The sequence below is a fragment of the Anomaloglossus baeobatrachus genome, chromosome 10 (assembly GCF_048569485.1).
Source record: "Anomaloglossus baeobatrachus isolate aAnoBae1 chromosome 10, aAnoBae1.hap1, whole genome shotgun sequence".
Taxonomy (NCBI): domain Eukaryota; kingdom Metazoa; phylum Chordata; class Amphibia; order Anura; family Aromobatidae; genus Anomaloglossus; species Anomaloglossus baeobatrachus.
The window spans coordinates 11,704,592-11,722,905 of NC_134362.1; the positions used below are offsets into that span (position 1 = coordinate 11,704,592).

Sequence of the window (18,314 nt, forward strand, 5' to 3'; positions counted from 1 at the left end):
AATAAACAGGCAGACTCACGGTTTTGCAGTTTCTTTGTCTTTTACTGGTGATGGTATTCAGCAAAGTACTGTCCACGGAGTCTGTGAGGGGTTCAGGGTTTCTCCCGCCCAGCCGGGCCGTTTTGGCTTCCTTGCCTGCACTGTGTGTCTGTGGCCCTGCTGCGGTATGAACTATGCAGCTGGCTCTGCTCTGTTCTGCTCCTAGGTACCGACCTGACAGGCAACTCGAGTCCTTACTTGTATGTTCCTGAACTCTGCGTTTGTTGCTTGTGTCTGTGGTACAGATAGAGAATGTGGAATCCTCACTTCTCTGGTGGTAACTGTGCAGTATGTAACCTGCAGTCTCGGATCCAGCATCCGTTCTGTGTGCTCCACTGGGATGATCAGCAATGCTCTGTCTCCCAGGAATGTTCCTCTGTGTACTCTTTCTCCTTTCCTCAGACCCTCAGCTAGGCCTGGAATTGGTCAGTGGATCCTGAGGTGAGCTAAAGCCAGCTTCCAATCTGCAGAGATCCTGTCTCCTCAGTGCTCTGCACTGAACTTCCAAACTGAAACTACTGACCATTTCCTCCCCCCAGCAGAATGTACAGGGAAGCAGCTTGGTCTCCCCCTTCTGGCCAGGAGGTCTTGGTGTTGTGTGTGGGGAGTTAACCCTTTGTGTGGCAACCCTGGGGTGCCACATTCCCCCTTAGTGAAGAACAGTACTCCGGGACTGTGAAACAAACAAACAAGTTATCACAACAATTATATATACAGAGTCTCAAAAGGAAAAAATACAAAAACCTTAAAGCTCAAAAAGAGTCCAAAATGTTCAAAACTATATAAGTGTTCATACAGTATAGTCTCTGTAGGTACTGGGCTTTTGGTCTTAACGTTGCAATTAAATAAACATTTCAATCAACAAACACTTCTTAAAGGTGTCTCTACTCTGGTCGTAAGTGCAGTAGACCTCACGGCCCTCGGGCCACCAACAATGTGATCAAGTTGTAACTCTCCGTGCTGCCACCTTACACCACTCTTCTCTCACCTTTTCTGTACACTAAACTGTTACGGTTTTTCCCATAAACATTATAACATATGTACATTTTATATGCAATTCCACATTAGTCTTTATATCTTGCTGGTATCTGACCCTGAGTACTACGCTGTGACCTGCGTACTGTTGCTGTACTGGGTGTACTTAGCATAATGGTGTGGGTGGAAGTGTACCTATTTGGTGTTTCTGGTACTTGTGAGGATGGGGTACTGACTGTAGGACTGGCAAGCCCACTGCGACCAGGAATCTGTTCTTCCTCTACGGTTTCAACTTCCAGTTCTTCTTGTCTTGAGACTTCTTGTGGTATGGGTTCTGATTGTGGTTCCACCACTTGAGGGAAGGCGATCATTGGGACTACTACTGCTCCATAGTAATTTGGCCATGTTTTTGGGAAATCTCCTAAGACTGTATGGAATACATCTTCTTCCTTCTTGACAGGTTGTACCTGTACGGGTAAGGTGACTTCTGGTGTCTTCAGGGTTTCAGGACACGGTTTGAGTTGATCTCTTGACACGACAGCTGATGTCCTTCCTTCATCCTTACTGATGAGACACACTTTGGGATTATCCATACTGGATGGCAAGACTGTATATGGGGTGGTTTCCCACTGATTATCCAATTTGTTTGTGCGCCGTTTCCTCTTGAGAACTTGGTCACCAGGTTGCAATGGGGTTGCTAGAGCATGCTGGTTGAAGGTTCTCTCCTGTCTTCCCCTAGCTTGTTGGAGACTTTTCTCTACGCACTCTTGTACTTGGCGATACTGCTGCTGACGTAGGGTATCCCAATTGGATTCTTGAACTTCCGCATCTGGCTTCAGAATTCCCATATCTAGATCAATTGGCAGTTTACCGGGCCTTGCACGCATAAGGTAAGCGGGGGTGCAGTTTGTAGAACTCACCGGGACATGATTGTACAAGTCCACTAGGTCGGGCAACTTCTCTGGCCATTGATTTCTTTCTGACTCTGGTAAGGTCTTCAACAGGTCAATCACAATATGGTTCATCTTCTCACATAAGCCATTTGTTTGGGGATGGTATGCTGTTGTGCGGATCTTTTTACAGCCATACATGTTGCAGAATTCTTGGAAAATCTGTGATTCAAAAGCTGGACCTTGATCTGCAAGGACTTGTTCTGGGTAACCATGGGGTCTGCAAAAGTACGTCTGGAATGCTTTAGCTGCTGTTCTAGCTGTAAGGTCTTTCACGGGTACCACCACTAAGAAGCGTGAGTAATGGTCCACGATGGTTAAGGCATAGACATAGCCGGACCGGCTTGGTGACAACTTGACGTGGTCTAATGCGACTAGCTCGAGTGGTTGCTTTGTTACTATGGACTGGAGTGGAGCTCTCTGGTTCTGTTGATCCTTTCTTCTGAGGTTGCACGGTCCGCATTTTCTACACCAATCTTCAATTGATTTTCTCATGCCAACCCAGTAGAATCTTTCTCTTAAGAGCACTTCCAACTTTTTCCAACCAAAATGACCAGCACCGTTGTGGTAAGCTTCCAGAACCATCTTGACGTCTCTCTTGGGCACGATGATCTGCCAGACCAACTCATGTGTTTTTGGATTGGTGTGCCTTCTACAGAGCTTCCCTTGGTACAGGAACAATTTACCTCTCTCCTTCCAGAGATGTTGCGTCTCAGCTGGGGCATTCTGATTAGGGTATGCACCTTGTTGTGTAAGCAGTTCTTTCACTAGCTTCACAGCTGGATCGCTGTCTTGTGTGTCAGCCCATCCGTGGTGTGCTAATGGGTTGAGAGTTGCCTGCTGTTGTTTTTGGTAGACACTCGGTTGATACTGTCCCACCTTAGGACGGTGAAAGGCCGGCAGCTCAATTTCTTCCAGTCCCTCCGGTTCCTCTTCCACGTTCCCCGAGTGTGGCATCCGGGATAAGGCATCTGCATTCCCATTCTGGTGGCCTGCCCTGTACTTGATGACAAAGTTGTAGTTTGACAGTCGGGCTATCCATCGCTGTTCCAGTGCACCTAATTTTGCAGAGTCCAGGTGGGTCAATGGATTGTTGTCAGTAAAGATGGTAAATTCTGCAGCTGCCAGGTAGTGTTTGAAACGCTCTGTTACAGCCCAAACTACTGCCAGTAGTTCTAACTTGAAGGAGCTGTAATTCTCTGGGTTTCTTTCTGTAGGCCGGAGCTTCCTGCTTGCAAAGGCAATAACTTTCTCCTTGCCTTCCTGCTTTTGAGACAATACTGCTCCCAGTCCTACGTTGCTGGCATCCGTGTACAAAATGAAGGGTTGATGGTAATCTGGATATGCCAGGATCTCTTCTCCTGTCAGTGCCCACTTCAACTTCTTAAAGGACTCTTCTCTCTCATCACTCCACTGGAAAGGAGGATTTCGGGCTGCAGACTTCTTTGACTGTCCTACCAGGATGTCTTGTAGGGGAGCTGCTAGCTTCGTGAACCCTTTTATAAATCTTCTATAGTAGCCTACCAGTCCCAGGAATTGCCTCACCTCTTTCACACTGGTGGGTCTCGGCCAATCTCTGATCACAGTAACTTTTTCAGGATCTGGTGCTACCCCTTCTGAGCTCACGACATGTCCCAGGTACTGTACCCTTGGCTTTAGAAGGTGACACTTGGATGGCTTGATTTTCATGCCGTATCCGGATAAGGCTTCAAACACTTCTGCCAGGTCTTGTAGATGCTGTTCATAGGTCTTGGAGTAGACTATGACGTCATCCAGGTACAGGAGGACAGTTTCAAAGTTTTTATGTCCTAGGCAGCACTCCATCATTTGCTGGAAGGTTCCAGGTGCGTTGCAGAGTCCAAACGGCATACAATTGAACTCACAGAGGCCCATCGGCGTGGTGAACGCTGTCTTCTCCTTGTCAGCCTCTGCCACAGGAACTTGCCAATACCCACTAGTCAGATCTAGGGTGGAAAAGTAAGTAGCGGATTTTAATGCAGCCAATGACTCTTCTATCCTAGGTAATGGGTATGCATCCTTGTGTGTAATGCGGTTGATCCCTCTGTAGTCTACGCACATCCTCATGGTCCCATCTTTTTTCTTAACTAGCACTAGTGGGGCTGCCCAGGGGCTACAACTGTCTCTTATTACCCCTGCTTCTTTCATTTCTTTGAGCATGTCTTTGGCGCATTGGTAGTGAGCCGGTGGTACTGGTCTATACCTCTCCTTTATGGGTGGATGGTTACCTGTGGGTATAGTGTGCTCTACCCCTTTGATCTGCCCAAAGTCTAATGGGTGTTTGCTGAATATTTGTTCATATTCTTTCACTACTCGGTATACTCCATGCTTTTGATGGGAGGGTGTAGAATCGGTACCTACATGTAGCTTTTGGCACCAATCCTCCAGCTTTCCCTCTGAGCCATTGTCTTCCGCCTGACTTGACGGCTTCAAGGGCTCAACGGTGGTGATGGCGTTGTTATCAACCGTATATAGCTTAGCCATGGTAGCATACTTTGGTAGGGTGACCTCATCTTCCCCACAATTTAGAAGGCGTATTGGCACTCTTCCCCTGTGTACCTCAACTATTCCTCTGGCCGTCAGTACAGTGGGCCTACTGTCTGAGTACACAGGTTCTACCAGGGCCTGATAGTCTCGCCCTCTGATGCCTATTGCGGCTCTACACCAGACCAGCATTTCCGTTTTGGGAGGAATTACAATGGGTATTGGGTCACTTACTCTTGCACTGCCAATTTCACCTCCTGACATTTCTACCTGCTGCTTCAGCATCAAGGCTTTAATTTCCTTCTGCAGGAGTCTCTGTTGCCCAGGTTTGGCAGTCTCGACGATCTGCTGCAAGACAGTAATTACCTCTGCAAAACAATTTTCAATTACATTCATTCCTAGCAGCATAGTTGGTTCACGTTCTCGTCGGTCAACATCAACAATGATAATACCCTGATTCTGCAATTCTACTCTCCCAATCTTAATGGTCATTTCTCTGAAACCAACCTGTGGTACTAATTCACCATTGCTAGCCCATATGTTCAATGCAACATTAGATGGACCACTGCTAACGTCTGAATCAGCCCAGTACCTCTTATAAAGGACATGCGGAATTGATGTTATTTGGGAACCAGTGTCCAGCAAGGCGTTGAGCGGAATGCCATCCAGCACGATGGGGATGACTGGACGTCCCCCCACATACTTGTCGTGCCAGGGTGAAGGACCTTGAGAGTTCATTCCTGAGGAGCGGCCCGCCTCCCCAGGGGATCCCCATTTAAAGCACATTCACGGGCAAAGTGACCTGGCTCATTGCAACGGCGGCAAATGGGCTGTCCATCCGGCTGGTAGCGGTCGCTGGGTCGTCCTCTCGTCGCTTGGTATCTCCTAGGCCTCATCCATGGGACATCCTCCTTGCTGGTCGCCAGCTCAATCTTGGGTGCAGACTTGGATCCACGCAGCTCTTGGACGATTCTAGCCATGGAAGCAACAGTGTCTGTCAGGGCATCAAGCCTTTGATGGAGAGCCTCATTAGTGATCGGCTCCAGGTGGTTAGCAGCAGCCGCTGACATGGCCGATGTCACCGGTACTACTGGCTGCTGGGGTGCCACTGTAAGGTGTTGAACAGAGTCTATATCCTGCGGCTCCTCCACCTGCTGGAGGCGGATGGCTCTATCCTTTAGCTGGGCAAATGTTAGTCCTGGATCCTGGATCACCATCATGCTCAGTTGTCCCCGGTGGGAAGGGGATGAGAGTCCATCCAGGAATTGGTCTATCAGCAGCTTATCTGCTCCAGGGGCTAAGGCAGGTTCTGCTAATTTAAGTGCTCTGAGCGCCTCCTGCAAGTTTAAGGCAAAGTCTCTTGCGCTCTCTCTAGGTTTTTGCTTGCATCCAAAGAACCTCATTTTAGCCCGGCTGCCAGCAGTGGATTCAAAAGCTGCTTTTAGTCCAGCTATTATATGCTCTACAGTGTCCTTTGCATCATCCGGCCAGGATGTAGCCTCCCGCTGGGCATTGCCAGTTAACTGTCCCATAAGCATACCAACACGCTGAGCTTCTGTCAGGGGGTACATGCTGTAGTAGATTTTTAGCTTTCCGATAAAGTCATTAAGTGTGTTGGGCTCACCTGAGTACTGCGGCAGCCACACTGCACCCGGGGTGTACGGCATCAGGAATGGCATGATAGGTGCCGCTGCACCGCCGGGTACAACAGCATCTCCCTGCTGCGACATCTTTGCGCCCCCTTAGTTAATTTCACCAGTCTTCTTGACAGCAAGCCTGGGACACTTTTCTGCGTTTTCGTTCGGGTCGCAGCACCGAGCGCACCTCCTCTGCAAGCGGTGGGCGGAGTCTTAGTTTAGGCGCGATGTTTTCCCGCGCGTAGCAGGTAATGGCGTGATTAAAGATGGCGCCTGGAAAATTTTACCAATGATGTTTTTGGATTTTTCCAGGTATCTTTGCAAAGTTTAAAGTCCGTTCTTTGTTGCAACAATTCACAGTGCAAGTCTTTTATGCGATGCAATAAGTCTTTACAGGCGCACGTCACCCGGGTTGCAGCCGGGTCCAGTCCGCATCCTGTTCGTGACGCCAAAGTTGTGTCGCCAGGGGTTAAGGAGATACCCAGAACCGGGCCAAGGGTCGCTTCTGGAAAGGGGATCACGGTGTCGTGACCCGGTCTGTGCTCCCTGGTTCCACAATAAAAGGGGGGGGTTATGTTCGTGACGCCACCCGTGGAATGTGATCAGAGATGACCACCGCTGCTGCAGAACCTCCGGGGTGATGGAAGGCAGCTTGAGATGGGACGGCTCCCCACGGGTAGAGCCTTTTCCCCGGGGCAGTATGTTAGTCTATGGGGGGAGTGCAGGACACGAGCACAATAAACAGGCAGACTCACGGTTTTGCAGTTTCTTTGTCTTTTACTGGTGATGGTATTCAGCAAAGTACTGTCCACGGAGTCTGTGAGGGGTTCAGGGTTTCTCCCGCCCAGCCGGGCCGTTTTGGCTTCCTTGCCTGCACTGTGTGTCTGTGGCCTGCTGCTGTGTGAAGTATGCAGCTGGCTCTGCTCTGTTCTGCTCCTAGGTACCGACCTGACAGGCAACTCGAGTCCTTACTTGTATGTTCCTGAACTCTGCGTTTGTTGCTTGTGTCTGTGGTACAGATAGAGAATGTGGAATCCTCACTTCTCTGGTGGTAACTGTGCAGTATGTAACCTGCAGTCTCGGATCCAGCATCCGTTCTGTGTGCTCCACTGGGATGATCAGCAATGCTCTGTCTCCCAGGAATGTTCCTCTGTGTACTCTTTCTCCTTTCCTCAGACCCTCAGCTAGGCCTGGAATTGGTCAGTGGATCCTGATGTGAGCTCAAGCCAGCTCCAACCTGCAGAGATCCTGTCTCCTCAGTGCTCTGCACTGAACTTCCAAACTGAAACTACTGACCATTTCCTCCCCCCAGCAGAATGTACAGGGAAGCAGCTTGGTCTCCCCCTTCTGGCCAGGAGGTCTTGGTGTTGTGTGTGGGGAGTTAACCCTTTGTGTGGCAACCCTGGGGTGCCACACATAAGCAACATGTGCACAGCACTGCAGAATTATCATTGGCTTTACTGGTATAAGGATAGACATGCAAATTTGGGCCACAAACTGCAGCAAAAACGCACTGTGTGCACACAGCCTTGTACTGATTATTAGAAGCTTGTTCCCAGGCTGGAGCAGGAAACAATGCGGGGAGCTGCACACTCTCCTGCAGCCTCTACTCAGTGCACAGCAAGATGGGGGCCTCTATTACACTGACCCCACTACTACCACACAGGCTGGAGTCCGACCACCAGGCCGCTCCTCAGGGATCAGACCGCTTTCACATAGCAACCAATCAGGACTCAGCTTCTATGTTACCAGAGCTGCCAATCAGATGTGAGCTTCCATGCTACGCGAGCAGCCAGTCAGAGGCCAGCTTCCATGTTACCAGAGCAGCCAGTCAGAGATCAGCTTTCACTTTACCTCAGCAGTGTGAGGAGTGCCTGTGGTCGGTGTTTCTCTGTGGAGGGCGGCAGTGATGTGTGAGCACAATATGGCGGTGTGATAGTGGAGGCGATGTACACACAGGGCCAGTCACACACGGCGTCTGCTGGTCAGTGGCCGCTCCTTCTCGCTGTGTGATGCCAGTACATGTCTGGGCTGAGGCAGCACATTCTCAGGTCATGTGACCCGCAGCAGGCGGGGTCTGGTGTCAGGGCCTCATAGAGTTCAGCTGCAATACCAGACACAACCCATGGACAGGGGAGGCGCTGTTTTTGGAAAAAAGCCGCCATGTTTTTCTACCTCAGTAAACCCTATTAGTAAAGCTTTTCCCCCATCTGCATGCGATGTCTTCAGTCTGAGGCCATTTTCTGTAATTGCATCTTTTTCTCCATTTACTTTCAGATTTACACTTTCGAGATCCAAATCATCAAGGCCAAGACCACGTACGCCGGAGGCTACCGCTGCGAGGTCTCCAGTAAAGACAAATTTGACAGCTGCAACTTCAACCTGAATGTGAACGGTAAAGGGTTTGCAATGACATATTGCCTTATTCTGTGTCCCCCTCCACACTGTGCGGCTGCTTGATGCTGAAGAAATCTGCCCCCATGATAGTTAATCAGGACTGAGCGGGAGCCTTATTAGATGAGCTGGATCTTGTCCTGATGATTTAATGAGGCACTCTGTCCCCCCTGTCCAGCCCCTTAGTCCGACCACTCAGTCCAACCCCTCGGTCCAGCCCCTCAGTCCGACCCTTCGGTCCAGCCCCTCAGTTCGACCCCTCGGTCCAGCTCCTCAGTCCAACCCCTCGGTCCAGCTCCTCAGTCCTACCCCTCGGTCCAGCTCCTCAGTCCAACCCCTCGGTCCAGCCCCTCAGTCCGACCCTTCGGTCCAGCCCCTCAGTTCGACCCCTCGGTCCAGCTCCTCAGTCCTACCCCTCGGTCCAGCTCCTCAGTCCTACCCCTCGGTCCAGCTCCTCAGTCCTACCCCTCGGTCCAGCTCCTCAGTCCTACCCCTCGATCCAGCTCCTCAGTCCTACCCCTCGGTCCAGCTCCTCAGTCCGACCCCTCGGTCCAGCTCCTCAGTCCTACCCCTCGATCCAGCTCCTCAGTCCTACCCCTCGGTCCAGCTCCTCAGTCCTACCCCTCGATCCAGCTCCTCAGTCCTACCCCTCGGTCCAGCTCCTCAGTCCTACCCCTCGGTCCAGCTCCTCAGTCCTACCCCTCGGTCCAGCTCCTCAGTCCTACCCCTCGGTCCAGCTCCTCAGTCCTACCCCTCGGTCCAGCTCCTCAGTCCTACCCCTCGGTCCAGCTCCTCAGTCCGACCCCTCGGTCCAGCTCCTCAGTCCGACCCCTCGGTCCAGCTCCTCAGTCCGACCCCTTCAGTCCGACCCCTTCAGTCCGACCCCCTCAGTCCTACCCCACAGTCCAACCCCTCCCTCTGACCCCTCAGCCTGACTACTGGTGGACAGAGACAGAAGAGGCCCCTGTGCAAGAACAATATACAGTATAAGCCCTTTGCAGCCCAAGAGCTCATAAAAATGCAAAATTCCACCTGCTTTGGAGCTGGCTGTGGCCCCCTCCCCTCTGTGCCCCTGTGCGGCTGCACCCCCTGAGTCCAACCCTCAGCCCTAAGTCATATGATATGGTCAAATCACCAGTGTCCACCAGGGTGACCGGATAATGTAGTCGTGGTCTATGGCACATGGCGGCTGGATAGGATGCGGACGTGATGTGGATACAGCTTTTTTCTGGTGAATTGTACTTTTCTTTACTGGTCAGTAACTTTTCACACTTCATTGAGTTTCCATTCTCTGTGTTTTTTCCATCCAGAGGTCAGCAATACCGGAGACATCGATATTCGCTCTGCATTCAAACGCACGTAAGTATCTACATGAAGTAAAACTCAGATATTGGAACATTTATTATAGGGAACCTCTCAGCACAGGCAGTGGTAGGTTACTTACAAAGATCTGATGTGCCACTCTAAAGACATGTAGAGTCAAAGTGATATGCAAATCAGTGTGAAAGTGCACTGGGGGTGTGTCACTGCACTGGGAAGAAGCTGTCCTAGTGTAACGCCCCCAGAGCAATTCCAGCTTTAGTTGCATATGGCTGAATTACATAAAGTCTTGTCTGTTTTTGCAGCTCATCCCATTGTCTCCAGTGGAACTGAGCAGCAGAATCAGACGCCACATTAGGTTCAGTGTATGGACGGTTTTGCATTAGTTACTGCAGAGGAATAACTTCATTTAACACTAGAACTACTGGACTCGTGACACCTATATAGAAATACATGGTGCAAAGTAGTTAAAATGACTACCTCAGTAGTTCTAGTGTTAAACCTCCACCGATCACAAATTAAAAGTTTAGTATAAAGAGTAATTGTCTTTTCACTTTTTTTTTCATAAATCAATAATACTCGTGAAAATAGGAAACTTTTGTAATATATACGCTATTAGAGAAATCTATGTTAATCGCCTCCTGGACCGATCTTTGATTCTCAAAATTCTAAATGCAAAGGTAAATTGTGTCTTCAGTGAATACAAATGTTTCCATTACTGAGATAGGAGATGACAGTTGGTGCTTGTAACGTTCTATGGAGAAATGTAACTGTTGTTTCAGGAGAACTTGCAACAAAAAGCCATTTCCTATCTCAGTAATGGGAAATCTGTCTTCACTGATTATTACAGATTTTACAGATTTGACCCAAAACTTGACAGTGAAAGTTCAGTCCAGGGGGAGAAAGAAGCCGATTTCTCTGATAAGAAACATTACAAAGTTGTTTATTTTCACTTGTACTATTGATTAATTAAAGAAAATTATATTGTCAAGGGAGGAATTTGCGTTGAAGACTGCTAATGGAGTCCTCATTTGGGATATCCAGAGACGATGCCATATTAGCTGTGTATCGGTGCCAATATATATATATCAATGTATATAAGACAAAGAACACAGACATGCTCTCTTTTCAGCCAGCGTCACCAACTAAACTACTTTAATAAGATAGATCCAATTATACCGTAAGCATGAATAACCTTGAAGCTAACAAGGAGTGCTTTCACTCCCCGATTTCTCACATCACACTCCTGCCCTCCCGTACATTCCTTTTGTGTGAACATTACTGATAAGAGTTTGTAGCTTCACATTTTAGCTTCATTATCTTTGGTTAACTCCTTCATGACTATACAACTTTGAATTATATTATAGGTCTGTGCAATTGCTACATAGACAGACAGATAATTTTGCAACTACATCTACATTTTGATTAGTTATATACACAGATATTCTTATTACGTTGAAACAAACATACTACAGCTCAGGCGACCTCCACAATATCAATGATTTGAAAGGAGTGAATTAGTTAATTGGTAATGAATTAGAAATTCTGAATATTTTAATGATTGGCCATCAATGTTCTTCCTTGGAAAACCTTTTAGGTCAAGCAGAAAGTTTCTCAAAGTAGGAAAAGTTGATTATGATTACCTGATTTTTAATGAAATGTTAAATGTCTTGTAATATTCAAAGATCTTATTTGTATTAGTTGCAATGTTAAATTTGTGAATAGAGGAACTAAAACGTATCTAAAACATCCAGGAGCATAGCAGGACCTGCAAGCAGGAGGATATCCTTCGCCAGGTAGCTAAAGCTTTGCTCCAGCAATTTACAGAAAACATCCCAATGACCGTCTTCCTAATAGGACAGCGAAATATCTGCTCTTACATTACGGGGTTATTCTCAGAATTTAAAGTTATCATTTACCCATCAAATAGGTTAATCCTAGGACAAAGGACTATTAGACCAATATAGTTTGCACAGTATTGGTGGAACAACCCTTGTTTACCCCAGGAGATTTGCTGCCAACAACAAGTACATTATAGGCCACATAAAACGGAATTGAGCACTTAGTCAGCCATGTTTACTCTGCCAACTATTGGGAATGGATGTTCTTATGAGAACTCTTTCAGATGATTATGTGCCCATTGAAAAGAGCCTTAAAGCGGCTTTAAAGGGGCTTATACTTAGGACAGATCCGCAATCTCAGATCGGTGGTGGTCCAACACCCGCCACCCCCACTATCAACTATCAGCGGTCACCAAGCCCCGTGGTCAGTGGAAGTAAACAGTGTACAGAGCCAGGACAGCACAGCTCCACACACTATGCAGTGATCATACTGGGTACTGCAGCTCAGCTCCTATTGAAGGCAATTTGATATGAGGTGCAGTACCAAGAACGGCCACTACACAGCATATGGAGCATTGAGGAGCTGAGCTGCAGTACCAAGAATGGCCACTACACAGTGTATGGAGCTGTGAGGAGCTGAGCTGCAGTACCAAGAACGGCCACAACACGGTGTACGGAGCTCTAAGGAGCTTAGCTGCAGTACCAAGAACAGTCAATACATGGTCAATACCCTGTGGTGTCCCAGCCCTGCACATTGTGGACATCCTGACACTGTGGGAGCTTTGAACAGCTGATAGGTGGGGATATGGGGTGTTGAATCCTCAGTGATCCAATATTGACGCTATAAGTCCATATCAACCCATTTAACCCTTCCACTCAAGATAAGGAACCATCATATCCTATGCATACTGGCCATCTTCTTTAAGAAGGCATCTCTAACAAAGCAGCCATGCACTTTTAGTCTTGAGTCATGTGCACCACCAGAATATGATGATTGCTTTGGAAATACCAACCCCCAAAGGAACAGCAAAGACAAGTGATACTTAATATGGTCACATTTGTCACAGTTTACATTAAGGGAAGAAGGAATATAATGGTCAATTGTCGTAGATGCCCATTGAGTGGATAATTTGTTTCCCAACACACGTGCTCCAGAGATATATTGGCCATTGTGAGACCGTCACCTGTCTACTCCATCCATGGCTTGACAAATCTAGAACACATTTACACAGGCCACGCTATGGTCTGCCAAGTGGCTGGCCCTGGCATTTGTCCGGGTTTACTATGTCTCAATGCTAGCCCCTGAGAGGGGAGTAAGTTGGGACACGGAGCTGAATGCAACCATAAATTCAGTATAAGATGAGATTCAGTTGCGCCCACAATGGATTTATTCTACAATGAAATCCACACCTGTAAAATCTGTCACCAGTCGGGCAGGTTTTGTTGTAAATTTCGTTGCAGCATTCATTTTATTTCTCCCTGATTTCAGATCGCACAAGTCAATTTACACTGCAGATTTTTTTTACTTCACCTGTAAATTTCATCCACAACGCATATAAATGAGTGGAGGAGAATCTGCAGCGTATCCGTCCGGTGAGACCTGCCCTATAGGAAGACGGCTACCGCCTCGTCATTGGGATAATTGCTGAGCAAATGAAAGTCTGAATTCTGTGTGTCGTCAAGGAAGATGCTATTCTGTCCTTCGACCATCAATACGGATGTATTGACAGAAAGCGTGTTTCCTCCCAGCACCGCCACATTGTGAACCCCTGTTATGCCGCCATATAGCTCTGTCCACCGCTCTCCTCACCGTCCTGCATGCTATGCTGAGCGCACCGTGCAAAATTTACTGCTCTCTCACTTTGGGAGCTTGAATTACACCTGTCGGCAGATTTATGCCTCCCCAGAACCTACAGACACCTCCAGCCTATATATTGCCTCGGGCTATGTCTGAACACTGCCGTATAGGCACATTTTGCAACTATTTCTGTCACTTTCTCAAACTCATCACTGATGTCGAATGAATAATGGGTGATAATTGCAACGTCGTTCACTTTTTTCTTCAATGGCTAAATCCGACTTTAGGGTCCAGTTTATAATAATTATAATAATAATTTTATTCATTCATTTATATAGCGCTATTAATTCCACAGCACTTTACATACAGTACATACGCAACACTGTCCCCATTGGGGCTCACAATCTAGAGTTCCTATCAGTATGTTTTTGGAGTGTGGGAGGAAACCGGAGAACCTGGAGGAAACCCACGCAAACACGGGGAGAACATACAAACTCCTTGCAGATGGTGTCCTTGGTGGGATTTGAACCCAGGACCCCAGCGCTGCAAGACTGCAGTGCTAACCACTGAGCCAGCACAAGACTGCAGTGCTAACCACTGAGCCACCACCAGACTGCAGTGCTAACCACTGAGCCACCGTGCCACCCGTGGATCCGGCTGATAAAATGTCAACTGCAGGGAACACGTAATAATACTGTACCATTGTATCATGCATTCAGTCACCAAGGGGGCCCATGACCACAAAAAAACATGAGCCCATATTACTATATGGACTAATGTAACTGACGCATAACACACCTCAGCTGCTGTAGAACCTCTTGTTGAAGAGCGAGGAAATTTCTACACATTATTGACTGAAGTCTCCCTATTAGGCCCCTTTCACACGTCAGTGATTCTGGGACGTTTGTGCTTTTTTTTAAACGTACCAGAATCACTGACATACGCAGACGCATTATAATGAATGGGTCTGATCACACATCAGTGATTTTTCACTGCACGTGTCTCCGTGCAGCGTACCCGCGTGTGCGTGATTGCTGCACGGAGATATGTCCATTTTTTTCTGGCATCACTGATGTTCCACAGACCACGCAGTGGTGTGGTCCGTCAAACACGTGCCAGAAAAAAACGTGCTTTTAAAATAAAAATCATTTTTACTCACCCGGCGTCCAGCGATGTCCTCTGCAGCCCGTGCAGCTTGCTGCTTCTGAGCCGGCTCATTATTGTCGCGCATATTCATTATGCGCGACACAGCCGACCCGGAAGCAGCTGCTGCGGGGGTCACCGCCGGCCGGATGCTGCACCGCGGGAGCGATCAGCACCATGGACAGCGGGAGCGCGCACAGGTGAGTAGTTTTCTAAGTGCAATCACGGGCCACAGAGAACGGAGCCCAGATTGCACTTAGACAACCCACGTGTGCCGTGATTCACGGCACACGCAGGGACATGTGCGTGTTTTACACGCCAGTGAAAAACGTCACTGTTTTTCACTGACGTGTGAAACGGGCCTTACAAAGACATTCTGCTGCAACTAAAGCCCACTTTACACGCTGCAATATATGTTACGATGTGTCGGCGGGGTCACGTCGTGACGCACATCCGGCATCGTAAGGTACATTGTAGCGTGTGACAGGTACGTGTGATTGTGATTGAACGGTAAAACGTTCTTCGCATGCACGTCGTTCATTCCTCATGAATTGAACGCCAGGTTGTTCATCGTACCCGGGGTAGCGCACATCGCAGTGTGTGACACCCCGGGAACGATAAACAGATCTTACCTGCGTCCTGCGGCTCCCGGCCGGCAATGCGGAAGGAAGGAGGTGGGCGGGTTGTTTACGTCCCGCTCATCTCCGCCCCTCCGCTTCTATTGGCCGGCTGCCACGTGACGTCGATGTGACGCCGAACGTCCCTCCCACTTCAGGAAGTGGATGTTCGCCCCCCACATCGAGGTCGTATGGACGGGTAAGTACGTGTGACGGGGGTTAATTGTATGTGCAACACGTTCAACAAATTGAACGTGGTGCACATACGATGGGGGCGTTGCAAATCACATACGATATTGTATGCGAAATTGCAATGTGTAAAGCAGGCTTTAGTTGTGAATGATGTAGTTTGCAGCAGATATAATTCTAGAATGCACTACAGCTGCTGAAGAACCTCTTCTTTGTTAAAGAGGGTCAATTTGTGGTTGACCCTATAAAAGGTACTTAATAGAAGAGAATTTATCTGTCTGAATAGGAAAACAGCAGCGCCCGTGAAGCACCACTTATCTCTGCATAATGAGACCAGCCGAGCATGGAGTCTTATGCCGGCGTCACACGCTACAATATATCGGGCGATAAGTCGTCGGGGTCACGTCGTTAGTGACGCACATCCGGCATTGTGTGACATATCGTACCGTGTGACACCTGCGAACGAATGTGAACGAGCAAAAATACTCACCTTATCGTTGCTCGTTGACACGTCGCTCATTTTCATAAAATCGTTCCTCTTTCTGCGCGCCGGTTGTTCGTCGTTCCCAACGCAGCACACATCGCTCCGTGTGACTCCCCGGGAATGACGAACACAGCTTACCTGCGTCCTCCGGCAATGCGGAAGGAAGGAGGTGGCGGGATATTACGTCCCGCTCATCTCCGCCCCTCCGCTTTTATTGGGCGGCTGCTGTGTGACGTCGCTGTGACGCTGAACGTCCCTCCCCCTTCAGGAAGAGGATGTCCACCACCCACAGCAACGTCGTCCGGGATCTAAGTACGTGCGACGGGGGTAAACGACTTTGTGCGACACAGGCAACTAATTGCCCGTGATGCACAAACGACAGGGGCGGGTGTGATCGCTCATGCAGATTAGCTCTCTACCAGAAGGATAGAAAGCTGATTTCACTATGGCACTGGTAAGTAACATAACAAAGGTGTTCAGGCTGGATCACTGCTAGTAACGGGCATGTATGTGTGATAAAAGTAGGTGGCACCGCTGGGGTCGGGGTCTCACTAACACTTTACAGTCCCCCATAGTTATACTTAAGGAAAGGACAATTTGTTTCATTGTATGACATCAGACGGTCACAATGTGGCCACCACAATTCCGAGATCTCCCAAAATTTCTCTGAAGGGGCTGAAGTTGGCTCCCTAAGTCTGGGTCAGGGGATGTCCCAGCGCCGCTCACTTCCACATCGGAGCTGAGCGCTGACCGTACAACTCTACAACCGGCAGAGACGTGTGCACGATACCCGCCGATAGTGCTCGTGTTGTGAGTTCATCTCTATGCTTAGCTGCCACGTGGTAGTGAACAACCCCTTTAAGTAGAAATGTGGAAGATCCAAGTCATGTGGCTGTACTATAAATGCGTAAAGGAGGCGACATTCTGACCATCTGAATGTAGCCTGATGGGGGTATAGGAAACATGTAAGTTATCCATCGAAAGATGATAGGATAGACAATAAAGGTTCAGTAGCGGTGGGTCCGACCTTTGGGATCCCCCACTGATCCCGAGAGTGGAGCGAAAGGTGAGCAAGCGAACCTGGCTCCATTCATTCTCTATGACACTGCTGGAGATATCCGAGTCCAGCATTCAGCTTTCTCCTGCACTTTCCATAGCCTGTCCATGGACGTGCTCACCTTCTGATCGATGGGGGGGTTTAAAGATCTGACCCCCAGCAATATGTACATTATCCTCCAGCATTCAGCTTTCTCCTGCACTTTCCATAGCCTGTCCATGGACGTGCTCACCTTCTGATCGATGGGGGGGTTTAAAGATCTGACCCCCAGCAATATGTACATTATCCTCCAGCAGTCAGCTTTCTCCTGCACTATCCATAGTCCTTCTGATTGATGGGGGGGGCCAAAGATCGGACCCCCAGCGATATGTACATTATCCTCCAGCAGTCAGCTTTCTCCTGCACTATACATAGTCCTTCTGATTGATGGGGGGCCCAAAGATCGGACCCCCAGCAATATTTACATTATCGTCCAGCAGTCAGCTTTCTCCTGCACTATCCATAGACTGTCCATGGACGTGCTCACCTTCTGATCGATGGGGGGGTTTAAAGATTTGACCCCCAGCGATCAGTGCATTATCCTCCAGCAGTCAGCTTTCTCCTGCACTTTCCATAGCCTGTCCATGGACGTGCTCACCTTCTGATGGATGGGGGGGTTTAAAGATCTGACCCCCAGCAATATGTACATTATCCTCCAGCAGTCAGCTTTCTCCTGCACTATCCATAGTCCTTCTGATTGATGGGGGGGCCCAAAGACCGGACCCCCAGCAATATGTACATTATCCTCCAGCAGTCAGCTTTCTCCTGCACTATCCATAGTCCTTCTGATTGATGGGGGGGCCCAAAGATCGGACCCCCAGCAATATGTACATTATCCTCCAGCAGTCAGCTTTCTCCTGCACTATACATAGTCCTTCTGATTGATGGGGGGCCCAAAGATCGGACCCCCAGCAATATGTACATTATCCTCCAGCAGTCAGCTTTCTCCTGCACTATCCATAGTCCTTCTGATTGATGGGGGGGCCCAAAGATCGGACCCCCAGCAATATGTACATTATCCTCCAGCAGTCAGCTTTCTCCTGCACTATACATAGTCCTTCTGATTGATGGGGGGGCCCAAAGATCGGACCCCCAGCAATATGTACATTATCCTCCAGCAGTCAGCTTTCTCCTGCACTATACATAGTCCTTCTGATTGATGGGGGGCCCAAAGATCGGACCCCCAGCAATATTTACATTATCCTCCAGCAGTCAGCTTTCTCCTGCACTATCCATAGACTGTCCTTCTGATTGATGGGGGGGCCCAAAGATCGGACCCCCAGCAATATGTATTTTATCCTCCAGCAGTCAGCTTTCTCCTGCACTATC

At 48.6% G+C, this 18,314-nt stretch overlaps 1 protein-coding gene across 1 annotated transcript in view; it reads left to right on the forward strand.

Moving 5' to 3' along the window:
- MYBPC3 (myosin binding protein C3) overlaps positions 1 to 18,314 on the forward strand; it is a 156,615-nt gene that overhangs the window by 21,583 nt on the left and 116,718 nt on the right. Inside the window, exons 7-9 of the mRNA XM_075326520.1 lie at positions 8,381 to 8,498; positions 9,808 to 9,856; positions 11,572 to 11,613. Coding sequence (XP_075182635.1) covers positions 8,381 to 8,498; positions 9,808 to 9,856; positions 11,572 to 11,613 — 209 coding nt within the window. The remainder of the gene's footprint in view (positions 1 to 8,380; positions 8,499 to 9,807; positions 9,857 to 11,571; positions 11,614 to 18,314) is intronic.